Below are 18,785 nucleotides of genomic sequence, written 5' to 3' on the forward strand. Positions count from 1 at the left end.
TAGGAGGCACAGGTAGGAGGATCACCATGAGTTTGAGGCCATCCTGAGATTATATAGTAAATTCCAGGTCAGCCTGAGCTAGAGTGAAACCCTACCTCGTTGGGGAGGGGGTGGCAGGTAAGGCAGTCTGTTGGGCTTGCCTCAGGGAAAAAAAAAAAATCAGTTCCCATTGGGACTGCGGATTTTCTATCTCTGGACTTCCCTCCTCACTGAGGAATCTGTTCTCTCTGCTTTCTTTATCTTTTTCTTTTAAATAAACTTTTTATTCTTAAAAAAAAAAATAAAACAAACAAACAACCCCCCCAAAAAAAACAGTATTTCAAGTTACTCACCGCCCCCCCACATAGGGTACGCTGACCTGGAATTCATTATGTAATCTCAGGGTGGACTCGAACTCATGGCTATCCCTCTTACTTCTGCCTCCAAATTGCTGGAATTCAAGGTGTGCACCACCATGCCTAGTATTTCTCAAATCTTTTGGAACATTTCTAGTGGTTTCAGACCTCAAGTCCACTGCCCTATTGTTAGAAAGCTTTGTCGGTCCAGAGGCAGTTTACTGTATTGGCTGGAACCCAGGGAAGGGAAGTGAGCTATCTGAAGGTGCACAGCATGTCTGAGGCATGTAAAAGATAAGGCAAGGTACCAATGAAGTTTCTGATGGGCCCTCACCCCTGTCCACAGCTATTCAGGAGCCCATGGGGGGCAAGTGACAGGGAGGGAGGGTATAGGTCCTGACTGAGGAGCTGAGGGCAGGGCAGGTGGAGCACAGGACACGACGGGGAGGCTGGCAGACTCACGTTTCCTGGAGCCTGGCTGCAGCATCTCCACACTGTACACAGAGAGTCGGCCCATGGCCCCGCACGCGGTGCCCTTCTCACCCTTGCACTCATGGCTACACTCCTTCAGGCTGACACGTGTGGCTGGCAACCTGTTTCCACAGTAGCACTCTGAACCAGCCTCCAAGCCAGCATAGACATAGGACCTGCAAGGACATGGAGCCCAAATGAGTCCCAACTTCAGCCCAGATTTGGGGCTACAGAAAGACCAGGCTCAGACAATAGGAGGTGGGTTTCAGGGATGGTCATGAAACTCTGGTGAAGTACAGGTATGGAGGCAGGGTTGCAACCATTAGCATACAGCAGGCCTAGATCACCCATGTAAGTTTACAGAACAGTGTTTTACGTGGAATCCACTATTTAGCCCTACTGGCATCTTGACCTTTGTCTCTGAGATGCAATCCTCTGCACATGAAAGGTAAGACCTTGGCCTTACTTTCTCTAACTTCAGTTTTTCCTACTATAGAATAGGGATAATTAATGACTACCTAGCAGGGTAAGGGCTGGGAATTTACATGACAGAAAAATATTTTAAAAAGTAAGGTTATACAAATAGAAAAAAATGTCATGCTACTCTGCTTGCCTTCTGCATACCCAGTGAATTGTGACCATCTTGGTGGTAGGAACACTCTGGCATATGACAAATTTCTAATAACCTTTGGTAAGCTGGCAGTTCAAAAGACAAGTAAATTTTGCTATAAACATAAGTAGAAATCATTTTTCTATCAGAACTGGAAAGGTCCTCAGAGAAATCTATGCCAACACCCTTTATTTAAACAGATGAGCAAACTGAGGCCCAGGTATGAAAAAGAACACAAGTCACGTGGCAAGCCCCTAGTACACACTCAGAACAGGAGCCCGGTCTCCAGCCACCTGACCTGTCCAGTGCAATTCCATGTGCCAGTGAACTTCCTTCTGGAGGACTTGTTCTGATCACTGGAGGCATAGGGACACTGTGACAGCCACCCAGAAACAAGGTGTCACTTAGCTGCCAGTCTTCTGACCTGACCTAGGCCGTCAACAACACAGGCCCAACACTCACCACTCAGCGCATGCGTCCTGACAGTGTGACACAGTCATCTTTCTCAAGTCGTAAAACACTGCCCCCTTCAGAGTTCTCTCCTGGCCCTCATCACTGAAGCATCCGAGGTAGGCGCCTGTGGGGAGGGAGCACAGCTGAGATCACAGGACTGGGAGACAGGGAGAAGTCCTAACCATGAACCCACCTCTCCCAGGAAAAGTGAGGTCCCTAGCCCTGCCTGGCCTACACATCTCTCTGGGAAGCATGGAATGAAGCCCAGCAGACAGCTAGATGGCCCCACCTTGCTCACTTCCTGCCCCCTTTCTTAGTTAATGGTCCACTGTGCACCCAGACAGTGCTGCCAGGAGTCTAGTACCAGCCAGACAAATGCTTTCCTCCAGCCTGTTCCCTGTGTTTGGAGCTGGGCTTACACAGTGTATTATTGTTAACTGTACCTACCTATGAGGTAGAGCATGAAAATTCAATATATGTGTGTAATGATCAAATTGGGGTGGTCAGAATTTCCTTTCTATGAACCTTTATAAACATTGGAGAGTTTAGTGATTTCACCCTTTCTTCTCTATCCCTGTCCCTTCTAAGCTCTGCAAGGTCCCAAGAGAAAGTATTTCCACATCTATCTTAGCCAGATGGAGGACAGTAGCCAAGGAAGGTCTGATACTAGCTAACCTAAGATCTTTCAAAAGAAGGGAGATCTTAAAAATGATGTCTGCAGTCTGTGGTTGGCATGGGTCTGCTGGAGTGTGAGACAGGTGTCCTGTATAGGAATAAATGGGACCAATCAACAGTGGAGACTTCTCCAGTTACCTTGGTACTTCCCTGGTTAGGAACACTGGGCAATGACAGTATTAACCCAACAATGCACACACCCATGGGAGAATATGACAGCCCTTTCCTGTCACCCTGAAGGGAGACAATACTTCCCAGAGACAGAGAAGCTTGGAGAACACAAACACAATACAAACACAGCCCCAGGTGTGTAAATGTCACACATACCTCCTGCTTTGGAGGAATGGCATGTTGGGAATCTGCAAGCACATCCTCACACATCCCAGGTTGTTGAACATCCATCCACATCTGCTATGCCAGGGCAGGATTATGCCCCTGTGACAAAGACTCTGCACTCTCCAGAGAATGTCTGAGTTCTGCTGCCTGGTGACTAGGAAATGTCACCTGTGGCGCAGTGCAGATGCTAGGGAAACTAGACCGTCTCTGGAAGCTTCAGGCCCAAGTCCTCCAGGCAGTCTGATGGCTCTGCACAGCTTTTAGGGAAGAATCAAGTCATGGCCCAGTGCAGGGAATCTGGGGCCACCTCTGAGGTGTCTAGCCACAGTGTGTTCCTGAAGCTGGGAGTGGATCACTTCAACTGTCTATTCCTCGGTTTCCTTAACTGTCATGTAGACAAATGGCCTTCCAGGGTCCCTCCCTTCCTTTGCTCGGGCTCACTTTTCCCCTGTCACCTGCACACATGCCCTGTTTAGTCAACCAGTGCTTGCAGCCTGACCTAGAGGTTAAAATCCCTTTCGTAACTAACCCAGCTCATGACAGTCTCTAGAATCTTATTGGGCCTAAAAACTCACCTGTCAGCCATTGACTTGCTATGAAAAATCTTTTAAACTTGAGCTGTGTGTTAAGATACATGCCTATAATCTCAGCACTTGGGAGGCTGGGGCAGGAGAATTACTGTGAGACTGATGCCAGCCTGGGCTGCATAGTGAGTTCCAGGTCAGCCTGAACTACAGAGTGAGATCCTATTTCAAGAAAGTCTTTCAAAACTGTGTATCCTGCCTCTCTGCAACTCCACAGAAGTCCCCTGCAGGGTAGGGACAACACTTTCTCCACCTTAGCTGGTGGCCCCCAGTGACTCATCAAGGTTTGGCCCAATGTCAGTGTCATCACCTAACTGTGAACAGTGGCTTACAGCTCCTAGGAACCTTCAGTGATATACCCCAAGGGAACACATATGGAGAAAGGAGAAGGCTCCACTGCAGGGCAGGGTGGTCCTGCTGAAGGGCCTCCATTCCACAAGTGAGAATGAACCCCATGGCAGAAGTCTAAGCTTCTCTCCACCCTAGGCCCTAAGGACCTCAGGTCAGAGGACTCCAGGGCCGAGGAAGTAAACAGTCATCTTCTTCAATGTGGCCCCTTCTTAGCAATAAACCTCCAGAAGCAACCTCCTGGAGGACTGTGCCATCCACAGGAACCTGCTTCTCCCTGTTGACTCCCTAGGGACTGCTTCCCTGGCATGGGGTCTTGCAAAAGCTTCTCTCTCTCTCATAAGCCTTGGGACTCCTACGATCAGCACGTGTGGCCACAGAAAGCGTCCATTCAGGGTAGTGGGCATTAAGTGCACTCTGCGTGCCTACTTATCCATGTGTGAGGTATGTCTTATGTGTTGCTTAGCAAAGAAAGTCCACTACAGCTACCAATTAAACACATAAAACACACAATCTCAAGGACTGTTAAACATGCATCACCATAGATAGTAAGGAGCCACAAGGCTTCAGACTTTTGAAGGCTGAGATGGATATAACACATTTCTGACAATGGGCTGATTTGGGTTCAAATCCTGGCTCCACCATGACCTGATCAGAGAGATATGTTGCTTCTCTTTGAGCCTTTGCTTCCCTATCTACAAAATGGGTACATGGTGCCACCTCAGGATGACTATGTCCTGTGTCTAATATAAAGCTTGGCATGGCAAATGCACACTAGTGATTTTTTATTGTTAATAGCTCATTTATTGACAATGAAAATTCCTCAATGACTTGACTTCCCTGGAACTCACATTCTTCATCGTTAAAATGGTAAAAGCACCATTTACATCAAAAGGCTCTTTGAAGATTAAATTAGATTTGACAGATGGACACCTATACAAAATAACACTCTGTACACAGCAGATGTTCAAATAAGTAACAGCTATTATTATTCTGATCCTATATGCTAACCTGGGAACAAGTAGGACGATGGAGATCAGTAAATATCAGGTAAATAATTAGCTCACTAATAGAAGAGGAAAAAGCAGTGGCTTTAATCAGACAGCCTGGAACACAAGGAGTGGCCTAGTAGTTGGCAGCTGGCTGTATCTCTCTGACCCCCTGCAGAAGCCCCATCTGGGCCCCCTGTCTGCTCCATCTTGGGGTATAGCCATGTGAGATGCAGATGAGCCCTCTGATTTGTACAGAGTTAGGGAGCCCTTTATCTCAAAGCGTAACTGATGGTTTTTCTAAGTCCATGATAGAAGCAAGGCTGTGAAGAAAAGCAAGAACTTTTGGAAGATGCACTGGGACTGGGACACATCTTGAGGTGGATTTATTACTTTGGGCTGAAATGGAGACGATGCATTATTGTCTGTGACTCTGCATCTGTTCATTTGCACATCAGAATGGACAAGCCGTGAGGCTATTAACAGTGGCTTTGGAGATATTGGAATGTCTTTGAAAATTACTATCAATAAAAAACAAACTGGCTATGGAGAAGTTACTATTTTTCCCCTAGTAAACTTACTGACATTTTATTCCATTATGGATGTTGTCCAAGGTATAATGAAATGCTCGGTGATTGATGGAGACTCCTGCGGCTTCCGCGACTTGCAGGATCCCTTTCAGGGGATGGCAGGCTGCCCAGGCCGCAAAGAGATGCTTGCTTTGTCTGCAGCCCCAGCAGCTGGCCCAGGGCTGCACTGTGGGCCACTCTCCACCAGGAAGACTGGCCCAACTATACAGGACACAGGAGCCTCCTCATGGTGGGGGTGGGGTGGGGAAGAGACAGGAAGGGCTCCCAGGCTGGTGCTTTGCCTTCCTGTGTCTTCTCTGAAGATCTCCGGCTGCTATGTAACACCACAGCCTCTCCCAGCCACACTTTTAGTCTGCAGCTAGACCAAATTCTTCCTGAACTCCTGCAGCAGACCGAAAATATTTAATCACCTAAGAGTAACAGAGCTCACTGGGACTGGGCTCTGGAAGCTCCCTGCTGTGTCAGGAGTTAATCTTTCCCAGATGGGTAGTGGGGAGTAGCCCTTGTGCAGCGTATGCTACAGAGACAGGGGCAGGATAATGAACAGGTGTGGAAGTGTGTCAACATTAAGCCCTCCTCAGAATGTACTGTTGGATAATGGCTGAGTTTCAGTCCTACTTGCATCTAACTTGAATCTCTCCTGTGCTCATGGGAGCCTTCTAAAACAAAGCACTGGCAATAAGTCAGCAATTCTCTTGAGCATACATATCTATGTCCAGAAATAGACAGCTGGTCATCCTGAGTCCTCTTCTCTGCTGGCCAGCTATAAAAGTCTGTCCCCTGTAATGAGTTCTTAAACCCCGTACCAGCCTCTACCATCATTCGGTTGCACTCTGCAGCAGTCATTTTGATACATGGTTGACTCCAGCCCAGACAGAGCTCAAAGGCCCAGTGCAAAGACTCATGCAGAGCGTCTTCAGTACATGTAGGTGGAGAGGAATGAAGAGAAGACTCAAGCCTAATTTCCTTCAGGTAACAAAGCCTTGCTAAAGAACCCACCATGGGCCATGCCCTAGATGACAAAAAACCTCCTCCCATGGAGACAGGAGCCCACAACCCTCTAGTCTTCTTTTAGCCGGCTTCCCAGAGTCCTCTTCTCCAGACAAGTGAGGCTTGGGCTCCTTTCTCTAGAATGCAAGGTCTGAGGATGTGACTTGATAGTCGAGGGCTTATCTAGCATCTTGTTTGGGTCCCAGCACCACAGAAATGAATCAATCAATCCAAATTCCTAGGTCTGACATTTTTTCTTTTGCCTTCCTTCCCCAGCTCTGGTGGCCCTCTTGTCTTATTTCCTGCCACAGTCTGCCACTAGTAACCTAGGCTAAGTTCTCAAAACTGTGCTTAGTACTGTGAAAAGAGCACCTCCTCTGCTGACTTAGGGATGCCAAGAGTTTCCTGAGCTTAGTCATCATTCAAGGATAACTTCAATACTTACCGTGTGTACTTCATGCGCCCAGCATGTTCTCTGGACTACACACAGAGTCTGCTGAACTGAGTGTCAAGAACTCCAAGCTAGAGCTAGGCCTTTCCCACATAGGACTCCCAGAAGTACATGGCAGTCAATGCTGTCATGCCCTGCCCCCAACCCCAGACCTGCAGCTTCTGGCTGCCTGAGATGTGCGTTCTACTCTGTCTCCAGCCCCTCCCAGCTGGATCCAGCTAGGACTGCCCAGTAGTGTCCTGCTCACATGACACACTTCTCCACTGTATTCTCACTCCTATTCACCTGCCAAGGTTCCCTATGGTCACAGCCCAGAGCCACACTACACTTGAGTCCTGGTTTAGAGAACTCAACTTACAGCGGCTTCAATAGCTTTGCTGCAAAATGGGGAAATACCAACAGTACCTTACATGGCAGAGTCCCAGGTGTAGAATGCATAGGTTGGCCACTTTCATTAGATTACAATGGCTGCCATTATAGCACCAGCTACTACACAAGGGCCTCTGCCTAGTAGTTCTTGGCTTAAGTGTGTGTCAAGATGATCTACAGTGTGGATACAGATATGGCTGGCAGTGACCATGTCAGAGGAATGCCTGCTTAGCTACATATGGGAGAACTTGATAGTGCATTGATAACCAAGTTAAAGGGGCAGCACCTGATGCTCTGGGACCAGGCCTGAGACTCTGTGACCCACGCAGTGCTATCACAGCTCATTCTCACAGTAACCTGGAGCCGCTGTCTCTATCTCTACTGCAGAGGACCTAGAGAAGTCAAGTGATATACCCAAGTTCACTCGACAAGGTGTGGCTAAGCCAGGATCAACCTGAGTTCTGCCTGAACTCTCTGGGTAAGTGGCTCACACACTTCAGCTTTGATCCATGTAGGGTTGCAGCAGGAGAGTTAGAAAACACCAAAGACTTCATGCCAAATGCCCTGTCTCCTGCTGAGCCAGAGAGAAGAAGCCATCTGGGGAAATCACATAGTGCCAGGCTGACTTCACCAGATGTCCCAGGGCCCCAAGAATGAGGACACCAAACTTGTGACCCTGAGCAGGGATCCTGGGAGCAGCTCATGAGCTACAGTGGAGCACCTACCTTGGCTATGGCCAGCTGGCCCAGGGGCCTCAGGGCCCAGTGTGGGTTGTCCCTGGGGGTCACTAGTGAAATGGTGAAGCCAGCGGCGGCGCAGGGAGCTGCGGTTCCTCCTGGGCCAGCGGAGTCCAGGTGGCTGCCGGGCCAGAGGGCTCCGCAGCGTGTCCACATCGAGCACCAGATCTGGGCTGACGTGGGAGTCCTGCAGTGGCCTGCTGTCCAGAAGGCCCACACCCAATGCCAAGGTGGCCTCTGGCAAAGCCTGCAGGATGCCAGGTGCCCGAGGGCCCTGTGGGATGGCCACTCGGGCCCGCTGCAGAAGCAGTAGGCTGCCGGTCATCAGGTAGGCAGCTGTAAGGAAGAGAAGCAGGAACTGTGTTCTGCGGAGAAATTTCTGGAGTCGGAAGAAAGGTTTGGCCATGCCCTTGGGCAGCAGGGCTCCCCGTTGGAGCCTGGGGGATGGCGCCTAGCGCCAGGGCAGTAGGGAAGCTAGGGCCTCCAGAGGTGTCATTCCAGCATCCTGGATCCTAGCCCCTGTCTGTGGGGTTCTGGGCTGCTGTCCCTGTAGTGTTCAAACGTCACCAGTGCCTCTCTCCACTAGCCACAGGCCTGGTGGCGGCAGCTTCTGGCGAGGTGTCACCATCTCGTCCATCCCTCAGCTCTTCCTGGCCTGCATCTTCTGGCTTATGAACCTGGAAATATAGAGAAAGGACACTCATATGAGAGAGGAACCACTGTGCCCCCCACCCCTGTGGCTGCTTTACTAAAGGGGTCAGCTGTGTGGCAGGATCCCTTGACAGAGGGCTGGCTTTAAATCCCAATTCTGCCATTAGCCAGTTAGTTGTGTGATACTGAACAAGTTGCTAAACCTCTCTGGGTCTGTAGGCTCCTGATTTGTGACACAAGAATGATCCCCTGCCTGTCAGGAGCAGTGACAGTAAACCTAGTGATACCAATAGTAGAAAGCAGCAAGGATGTGAGCAACAGCAGTGTCCTCTGAGCCCTCAGCAAATGCCACTGAGGAAAATGAGTTATGTATGCATCTCGTTTTCCTCTCACCAACTAGAGACCCCACTGTGCAGGTGAGGACACTAGAGGCAAAGTGACTTCTTTCAGATCACTCAGATGGCAAAGGCAGGAGCCAAGATTCTCAGCAGTCTCTATCCAGATCTCACAGTTCTCTCAAGTACTACATGGAACATGGCAGCACTGTCCACAAGTGCAGCCAGCCCAGGCAGACGTATACTGCAGGTGTCTGGTAAGTGCATGCAGTGAGCTGCCTCCCGGGGAGGGGGTGTTCTAAGAGTTCCTGCAGAGGTTTGCCACCGCCTCTCATGGAGACAGGGCTCAGGGGAAGAATGGCTTCCTGTGAGAGTGCAAAGGACAGGACAGCACAGAGACTGGGTCAGCTGGTGAGAAGGGAAGGTTCCCTGAGCAGCCTTGCACGGTGCCCTCCACTGCCCACACCATGGCACTTGCACTGGGCTCTGGTTCCCATCGATGGTGTCTCAGAAGGGCACTATTAGGGTTGGCAGGGGCTCTGCAGCTGCCACAAGCAGAGCTGCTGGGAGAGGAGGGCCCTGAGCACAAGGACAGGCTTGTCCCAGAAGAAAGGCCTCTAGAAGCGTGACTAAGCCACTGGCCGTAACTAACGTGGACCGGCAGCTGCTCAATGGCTATTCTGTGTGCAGGGGCCAGTGGCAGGGTGTGAGAAGAAAGACAATGTTTGGGCTCTGGGGCCCAGCATTCCAGGTCCTGGGGAGGCTGGGGGCCCAGGAGACAATCCAAAGAGGCTTTCACCAGCCTGTCCCTTTCACATAAGTGCTGAGGGCCACCAAGTCGGTAGGTGTAGTCAGAGAAACACAGGTTACTGTCACCAGCAACTGAAAGTAGGACTCAGCTGAGTAGGGAAGCCATTTCAGACTGTCTCAGAGCTTTTCTGCCTAAGCTGGTGTGTCACCAGGCCCACCCCAGCCAGTCTCAGATTTGTAAAACCACAGAGAAAATCCCACGAAATCCAGGCTGATCTCTGCTTTCAGCTTGGGCTCCTCCAATCCATCGTGTATAAGGCTGCTGGGGTGAGCCTGCTGAACGCAAATCTGATCATGGTGCTCCCCTGCTTGAAAACTCCTTTGAATAGCTCCCCAGAGCATGGGGGATAAATGCCAAGCTCTTCAGCAAGGCATACAAGGCTCCCTTCAGGATCTGCCCTGACCAGCCCCACCACCTGCCAGGCTCTGGGCTTCAGCATCCTCAATATGGTACAAGTAAGCACACACACACCACGGTCCAGCAAGTCCACCTACCACCACAGCATACCAGCCCTTATGCCTCCTCCTCCCTCTGACTGGTGAATCCTTCTGTGACCATCTCACTCATCCCAAAGCTCAGCCTTGTTGTCACCTTTTCCAAGTTTTCATTGACCATATCCACTCATGGGGACAATTTTTTTTTTTTTTGACGTAGGGTCTCACTCTAGCCCAGGCTGAACTGGAATTCACTCTGTAGCCTCAGGGTGGCCTCGAACTCACAGTGATCCTCCTACCTCTGCCTCCTGAGTGCTGGGATTAAAGGCATGCACTACCACGCCTGGCTTTCATAGGGAACAAATTGGTCCGTATGTGTTGACCCCTGTCCTAGTACACATAATTCAGAGATGATTAGCCTTATCTGCCCACTTTTCATGCATCCCTGGAGTACTCTGATTAACCCAAGGAGAAATTATTCCTTATTCAGTTTTGTCACTCTATAACCCAGCCTAAGGCCTGGCCCAGCATGGCTGCTTGGTAATCTTCACTGGTCAGTGCAATTTTAAACAGTGCATGAGGGGATGGATAAGGGGACAGGCAAACTCGGCTAGGAGAAGTTGGCTGCTGGAGGGGAGTGGCCATATGAGAGCAGGCTACCTCAAGCCCCTCAACCAGAGCAGGGCATGAAGTTGAAATCAGGTAGAGAGGGAGTGATACATGGAAAACCTGAGGTCTCAGAACACTCCATTACCGAGAATGCCTAAGCTTTGTATGGAACTTTCTTGCACTGTATTTCCATGGAGAGGGGTTTCAGGTGTGTTTGCCAAAGGGTTCTGGTTGAAGGAGGTTGGGATTCTTTCAATGCAGAAGTCTACAAAACTAAAATGACAGGTGAAAGGTGGCACGTCGGCTGGTGAGATGGGGTAGAAGAGTGGGCCAAGGGCCCTGAGGTTGAGAATTTTGAAGGCAAGGTGAGTTCTGCCTGTATTTTACAGATGGGATCTGTATACATGACACAGGCAGGGCTAGTGAGCAGTGGGAGGTATCAGCATTGAGTCATCAGGATTCAGACTCACTCCAAGCTCTCCAAGACCCCTCAAATGCTCCCTGGAGCTCCCTCTATCAGAGGGTCCTCTTGGTCTGGGCACTGTGAGGCTGATGCGCACTTGCAGGCTAAAATGTCACAGCCTCCTATAAAGCAGCCTGCTATTCTCAACATTTAAAATTGCATAGCTAAGGCTGGAGATATGGCTTAGAGGTTAAGGTGCTTGCCTGCAATGCCTAAGGACCCAGAATGATTCCCTAGTACCCACATAAGCCAGATGCACAAGGTGGTGCAGCAGTCTGGAGTTCATTTCCAGTGGCTGGAGGCCCTGGTGTGCCCCTCCCTCCCTCCTTCCCTCTTTCTTTCTTTCTTTCTTTCTTTCTTTCTTTCTTTCTTTCACCCCTCTCTCAAAGTAAATGAATAAACAAAATTTAAAAATTAAAATTTCATAGCTGATTCCCAGATCCCAGGCCAGAACATTTGCCAAAGGTGGTCTGGAAGGACCACATGCCCAAAGTATCAGGAACTCATCCCTGTCCTGGATGTCCCCTGCACTTCACCATCAAACTGGTATTTGCCAGTCTGTCTGTCCCCCTCATTCCACTCTGCCATGCTCACCTCTCCATCAGGCATAGATCAGACCTGGCATATCTCCACAGCTCCAGATCCCAGCACAAAGCAAGTGGGCAGGAATGGTGAGTCTCGTTGATGACTAAACCCCAAACAGACAGCTGGGTGGGGGACTGGGCAACTTGGAACCAGACAAAGAAGCTCACAGATGAGCTCAAGGTGTCAGCAAACAGAACCAGCTGAGACCTGGGTTAAGAATCTAGCCACCATCTGTCCTTACTGGACCTGGGAAGCCACTTTCCAGACCTACTGTATCCCAAAGTTAGCAGGCCCTCATTAGAGCAGAGTTGTGGATTTGGCTGTGAACATGACACTCTGGTTTCTTGACTATGGTATGCATGGGTTACCAATGCCAAAGAGATGTATCAAAGCAGCTGGAGGACAGGCTGTAGCAGGTGTCCCTGGAGAACTGTCTCCTCCCCACTTTGCCTGTGACTCTGCAGGATGGGCCTGGCACTCTCATCTTGCTTGAATCTGACACCCCTGCTAAGACTACCATTGACAGTTGCTTTATTTTCCAATGACACCATGTGTTAAGCCCTTGCAGCATGAATAAATAGGTCAAATGGGCTGCATACCTCATGGGTTTCATCTTATCTACTCTACCCAGCCTGCTAAGGCAGGAACTGTCCCCCCTTCCCCCACCAACCCTGCACAGTTGAGAAATGAGGTCTGTCCTCAGACCTGATCAATCAGGGCTAGCATTCAGACCCAGGCCATCTGCTCCTGGAGCCCTCCTTGTGTCCACTAAACTCCCTGGTCCTCTCCCCAGTTCTGATTCTGCATGAGGCACCTTTTGAAACCATGCCAGAGTGAAGTTCCTCATGCTACTCATGTCTCCAAGCTTCCAGACAGCACCATGAGGGGAAGCACTAGACCTCTAAGGTTGAACTGAGGCAGACTGGAAATCCTTTCCTCCCTCTGGAAGTCTCTATCATTCTTTCCTAAGGCATGTTTTGTAGGTCTTGTTTTGGGATTACCACGTTGTTTGAGGTGGGAGGGGGTGCTGGTTAATTCCTGAAAGTCCCTGCCTAAGCCTTCACCCTATTAGGAGAGGGCACTTGGGCTGGACAAAAGTGCCCACTTTGCTCAGTGCCTGCCCTCTAGTCTTTTGGGTCACTTCACAGCACAGCAGGAACTGGGGAGGAAGTCCCTAAAACTTCAGGAACGAGAGGACAACAATGGAACTGAGGGACTTCCCAGTCTCAGGGAAGGAGCAAGCACCTACAGCAGGGGAACTTAGAAAACCTGGATCTCAGAGGATGACAGGTGCCAGCCACCTCTAGGCCAGGCTGGGGTCTGAGCCTAAGGAGTTGTAGCAGAAAAGAAAGAGCAAGGACAGGAGAGAAGGCAGCTCCTAGAGCTAGCTCACATCTGACCAGTGGCTGGCCACTGAGGGGTGGTCAGGCATGTTTCTCCACCTTCCTTCTACCATCTGGCCAGAGATGCCAGGCAGTAGCAGCAGATAATTTTCAGATGTCCTCACGTGGACTCAGCCACGGTGGCCACTCCAGCACAGGGCATGTATAGGGCAAGTATACTAAAGACAGAGCCCAGGACCCAGCAGGCTGCTCTGCAGCCAAGATGGGCACTTGTGTCCCAGTTGCTCAGAACTCCAGTGTCGCTGACAGACTACCAGGGCCCCTTACTTAGCCTTGGGAGCTTGGCAAAGTGGTTCATGGAAGCTGGGCTAAGAGCTCCAGCAGCTCCCTCCTTCAAGTTCTGCTTCTGCTCCGCTCAGGCGCGAGACCTGCCATCTGGATTCCACCCCTCCCCAAGGGGCTGTGGCCCTCCAGCATCCTAAGAAAGCAATCTTCCTAGAGCAGGAACCAATGATGCTACAGCCTGCAAGAGGCCCGAGGGCTTGGAGGAACAGGTTCAAACTCCTTGGCCTGGTATTCAGGGGCCTATCTTGGTCTTGTCCCCAAGCCTTCCCTGACTAGTTCTTATAGAACCCCAAGTCCCAACCAGCACCCCTGGCCAGTAGGGGTACTTCAAGCCTTCTTACAGGGTGTGTTCTTCAGGCAGCCAGGGATGCTGACCAGAAATGCTTTCCTAACCCCAGTGCCATCTCAACCACGAAGATGCCCAGGTCTCCAGAGCAGAGTGGCCAGCAAGAATGGATGCTCCATGACCTATACTGGCTTTGGGTTCTGCTTTAGAGTCAGGCTACCTGTGAATGTCCCCGCTCGCTCTCCCAGCTGCAGCCCTTCACAGGCACATTCAATGTCTCTGTTTGCATCAGAGCATGATGCCCTGGCTTCAGGGTCTGGTGTCCCTAGTTCTAGGCTGAGAAAAAAAGCAAGGAGTCCACTAAACAAACTTGTTGGGCCCTTGGCATGGACATGGCCTGTGAAACAGGAATAGGATGAGATCTCTGCCTTTGACAAAGCAAATTTCTTTATTTTTTAAACTTTAGAACTTAAGAATTCAAAGAAACAGTATTTCTGAAAAGGTATAACTCATAATTAGCTTAATCATTCGATATTGTATGAACCTCAAAAATCATATAACAGCCCAATAATGTACACAGTAATGATCTGTCAATCTCAAATGACAAAAAAATAGTAAAACTAAGGTCAAAGCCCAATTCAATACAAAGGGGGAAAATCTTTCAATAAACCTATGGCTAAAGTTCATATGTAATAAAATTTTAGGTGTCACAGTAGAGATGACAAGGTGCTTCCATATACTACCAAGTGTGTTGCATGAATGAGCAGGTGAACACATGAATGAATTATCTTCCCACACATTTTTGATGTTAGTGTATTATGAATCATTATCTCCATCGTATAGATGCAGAACCTGAGAAAGAATGGACCAATTAACTTGAACAAAGGCAAACAGCTACTTCTAGCTTGAACTCCAGTTTTCCAAGTGTGCACCATCACCTGCCCTGACAAACACACATACACGTATACACTTCATTCACTCAAAACCAGCTGGGGACCCCACTACAAACCATGCTCAGGCTGCAAAGAGAGGTGGGTACTACATGCAGCTGGCATTTTTCCTTTCCTTTCAGGCTTATCCTATCTTTGACAGCCAACCACAACATCTTCCAGATAACCTCTGGCTACCTCTTCAACAGAACCCTAACTTGTTCATTGTTCCTGGGCGTTTTCTACCTGGTGGTGAGTTCCTGAGGGCTGTCTTGTGTCCAGCTCAGAACATGAAAATTAATCAGGTGTTATAGACCCTTGAAGAACTTGAACAAATCTGGGCAAGTGAATGGGGCATCCAGCTAGTCAGCATTGTCCGTCTTTAGTTCCATGCCTACCATGGGACATGGACCCATGCCCAAGTCAGCCTACCTTAGACTCTCCACAGTTCCCTCATACCAAAGCAAGCACCCTGGGGCAGAGGAGGGGAGAAAGCTCATATCCATGAACAGAGGAGAGGCCTTAATCTCTACCAAGAGGCACACAGAACTGTGCAGATGCAAAATTAATACAACCTGTTCTTCCATCCATTTCTCCCGACACCGGGAGGCGGGAGGCGGTGGAGGGCTCTCCCTAACCACACTTCTCCAAAGTGGCCTATGTGGGATACTTTTTCGGGTACCAGGTCAAGATGGTGGCTATAACGAGATTAGGTGAGATTAGGAGAGGGAGTGAGAAAGCAAGAGGCTCACGGAGAGGGTCATGTTCCTAACACTCATTCCCCAAATGAGCAGAGCATGGACTCCGTGAGCATGATTATCACACCTGTTGTATGGATAAGGCCCCAGGAGGTCTAAACATAGCTTCCACAAAGTCACTGATGTCACTGAGAGGGAGGATAAGGAGTGGGTCTCACCAAAACCAAGGGCTGAGGTGGATGGGAATACAAGCTGGAACTGTATACAAAGAGGAGCACCTTCATGTGAGGGCCTACTCACATGCACAGGGCTAGGGGGCTGTGGATCGAGAGCCGCCTAGCCACCTGCTCCAGCTCCTCCTCAAGGAGCCAGCTCCAAGACTCCCTGACTTGCACAGCCATATCTGGGCTGAAGTTGGCAGGCTGGAGGCTCAGGCTAAGCAGCAGGTTAATGGGTGGCCCAGAATGTCCTCTTTGCTTGTCCTACAGGGCAGCACTACTCAGGGCTCCTAGGACCACTGAAGAAAGGGACTTCCTCACTCCAAGATAAGGCTCTCTCAATCCTGGGAGGCCTGGAGAGTATAGCCATAGTGGAGAGCCAAGTGTCCCCCAGCCACCAGCCGAGCAGATGGCAGAGATGCCTCCAGCACTTTCTCCCTGAAGCCTAGGGGTGACAGTCCCCCCAGCACCTTCTTATGGAAATTCACCTAAGAGGTGAGGGGCTCATTCTTAGGAGAAATGAGCTATTCCTCTTCCAAGGAAGCTGCCCCTGAGCCTCTGACTAGCACTTGTAACCATCAAGTGGGGGGGACCTAGCTACAGGCTGCTTCTGATTCTCTGACTCCCCAACACCACAGCCCTCAAGACCTCCCACTCCCATCCCAACCATGGCTACATGGTCTGGCCCGGGAGGGCGGGGAAGGAGCTCCGCAAATTAAACATGTTGTCCCAGCATCAAGAAGGATGAGGGCACCTAAGGTGACAAAAGCATAGTGGATTCTCCAGTCCAGAAAGTAGCCTGGCTTGGTGAGGGTGGCTAGGGGCTGGGTCCCCTGTGGAAGCCCGATGATGATACCAGCCTTTCTGCGGCTCAGCAGAAGGGACAGAGGTCCCCTCCCCCACCCCCAACTCCCCACAGACAAGCCAGCACGAGGAGGCACTGTCCGCGGGGTACAGACACTCAGCCAAGCAGTCAGCCAGGGGACCCCGCCAGAGACACTGCCGAGCAGCATAGAAAAACGCCGCTCAAGGCACCAGAGTCGTCTCCATCCACACTTAGGGAAGATGCAAAGCTCAACGCCGGGTCATTTTCCGAACAAAATACATACGTTCCAGTTTTGCCTCCGGCCCAAGTTCACCAAGAGAACGGAGAAGACCCTGCGCTGACCGGAAGCCTGGGTTGGCAGCGGAACGAGGCAGTGCGCACCCACCCCCAAACCTGCCCCAGCCTCCTCGGGGAGGGTGGGGGAAGCGGGCGGCGAGTCAGCCTCCCGGCCCGGCCCGAACGTGGGCAGGCTGGGGGCCCGCACGCGCGGCTCCGCCGCTGCCCCGGCCCGCGAAGCGCCCGCCGCCCGGCGCCCGCCGCCCCGAGCCCGGGCAGGTGCGGCCCCGCCGCGTCCACACAAACTTGTTCGCCGGCGACGGCGGCGCGGAGAAACCCGGGCTCCCGGCCAGGGCGACCAGGAGGGAACCAGGACTCACCTCTCCATCGCCGCCGGTCGGGGCGCCCGCACCCGCGGCCACGCGCCCGCCTCCCGGGGCGCGGAGCCCGCAGCCCCGCAGTGCCCCGAGCCCCGGCGGGCGTCCTCAGGAGCGCACTCCGGCCCGCGCCGCCTGCGCTCAGCTCCCCGGGGCTGCGGACGCCCGGGCAGAGCCGCGGCGGGCGGCGGGGAGCGGAGCGGAGCGGGCGGCGGGCGCGGAGGAGCCGAGGAGCGGAGGAGCGGCCGGCGGGCGCGGAGGAGCCGAGGAGCGGAGGAGCGGGCGGCGGGCGCCCAGTCTGCACATGCTCACTCGCGCGGCCCGGGGACCGCGGCCGGCCGCCGCCGCCGGGTCCTAGAGGCGCCGGCGCGCCCGCCCGCGGCTCGGCTCCCTGGAGGGGAAGCCACACTCGGCGTCGGCCCGGGACACGCACCCACGCGCCGCTGTGAAGTCAGACACGGACACCGTCCCCGCGGACACGTTCAGACACGGCCTCCCCGGGTCGCAGGGCCCGGCGCTCGCGCGGCACACGGAGCGCAGCGGGCATGGGCCGCCCCACTCCGACGCAGGCACGGTGGCAGACGCAGGCTGGCCGGTACGAATGCACACCCCGAATCACCACGCTCCCGCGCCCACACGGTGGCCTCTGCACCCTCACTCAGAAACGAGCCAGGACGCTGTGACGGGCGCACACAGATACAGCCACTCAGTTTGTACCACTCTGACACAAACAGGCAGACACACTGGAAGACTGTCCCATGCAAAGACACGCGCGCGCACAGAGATAGGATTGCAGTATCAGACAGTCCCACACAGGAGCACAGACCACAGACAGAGACACCCACACCATAACACCACACACGCGGGCTTCTGTAGCAGTCGCTCTGCCCCACTCTGACACAGTGGGACCGAGCTGCTCATTCATATAGTCACCCAAACAAAGAAGCGGTGCCACATACCTCATGGACTCCACTAGCACACACTGAGGGCCATCGTCGGTACTGCCTCGCAGATGCACACACCCAGGTGAACAGATACTGGACAATCCCACAGGTCTATGCGCAGCCCTCCCCCGCCCTTAAATGAACGCTGGGCCCCACTCTAAGTGCTTACCCCCCTCCAGAATTCTTACTCCTACTTTCCAGGAGCCCTCGAGTCACAGTATCCACCGTGCACTACCAGGGGCAACAGTGTGCCCAATCCTCACCTATAGCTGGGGGCTAAGATGCTCTCAGAGGCTGAGGACAGCTGAAGCAGGCAGAAGAAGCAGGTGGCAGTGGCGCTAACGGAGCTTCCAGAAAGGAAGTTTCATGCCCCAGATTCCCCACTAGGGGCAGAGCTGCTCAGCCAGGCTCAGGAGCGCGGTTTCAACAGGTGCTGCGAAGCTGGGGGATTAGATGGGGACCAGTGGAAGGCTTCCTGCAGGTCAGTTGAGAGGCATCCAGATGTGAGAGGCCCTTGGTGGAGCAGAATCTGTGGCCTGGAGATGAAGGGCGGGCTCTCTGGAGCCCTGGGGAACCTGGTTGAGGGCACTGGTAATGAGAGAATTCTGTGCTATCCCAATATTCCGGACCTGCAACCTCCCTCCATATCCCTTACAGAATGTGAATATTTATGTAATTTTCAACAGTAACCTGCGGTGCACTTTTACAATGTTGTTT

The 18,785-nt window shown here is 51.9% G+C and overlaps 1 protein-coding gene across 7 annotated transcripts in view; it reads right to left on the reverse strand.

Moving 5' to 3' along the window:
• Wscd1 (WSC domain containing 1) overlaps positions 1-18,461 on the reverse strand; it is a 42,979-nt gene extending 24,518 nt beyond the window's left edge. Inside the window, exons 1-4 of one of the 7 annotated variants that reach the window (XM_045159370.1) lie at positions 18,332-18,461; positions 7,927-8,615; positions 1,879-1,993; positions 798-982 (exon numbers count right to left, since the gene is read on the reverse strand). In XM_045159370.1, coding sequence (XP_045015305.1) covers positions 798-982; positions 1,879-1,993; positions 7,927-8,344 — 718 coding nt within the window. In that variant the 5' untranslated portion in view covers positions 8,345-8,615; positions 18,332-18,461. Of the gene's footprint in view, positions 1-797; positions 983-1,878; positions 1,994-7,926; positions 8,616-16,754; positions 16,827-17,127; positions 17,184-17,557; positions 17,682-18,083; positions 18,197-18,237 lie in introns of those variants that run through there. The other 6 variants (XM_045159373.1, XM_045159374.1, XM_045159372.1 and 3 more) reach the window with 6 other exon arrangements.
• Between the last annotated feature and the right edge of the window lie 324 nt (positions 18,462-18,785).

This window comes from Jaculus jaculus, chromosome 9 (genome assembly GCF_020740685.1).
Source record: "Jaculus jaculus isolate mJacJac1 chromosome 9, mJacJac1.mat.Y.cur, whole genome shotgun sequence".
Taxonomy (NCBI): domain Eukaryota; kingdom Metazoa; phylum Chordata; class Mammalia; order Rodentia; family Dipodidae; genus Jaculus; species Jaculus jaculus.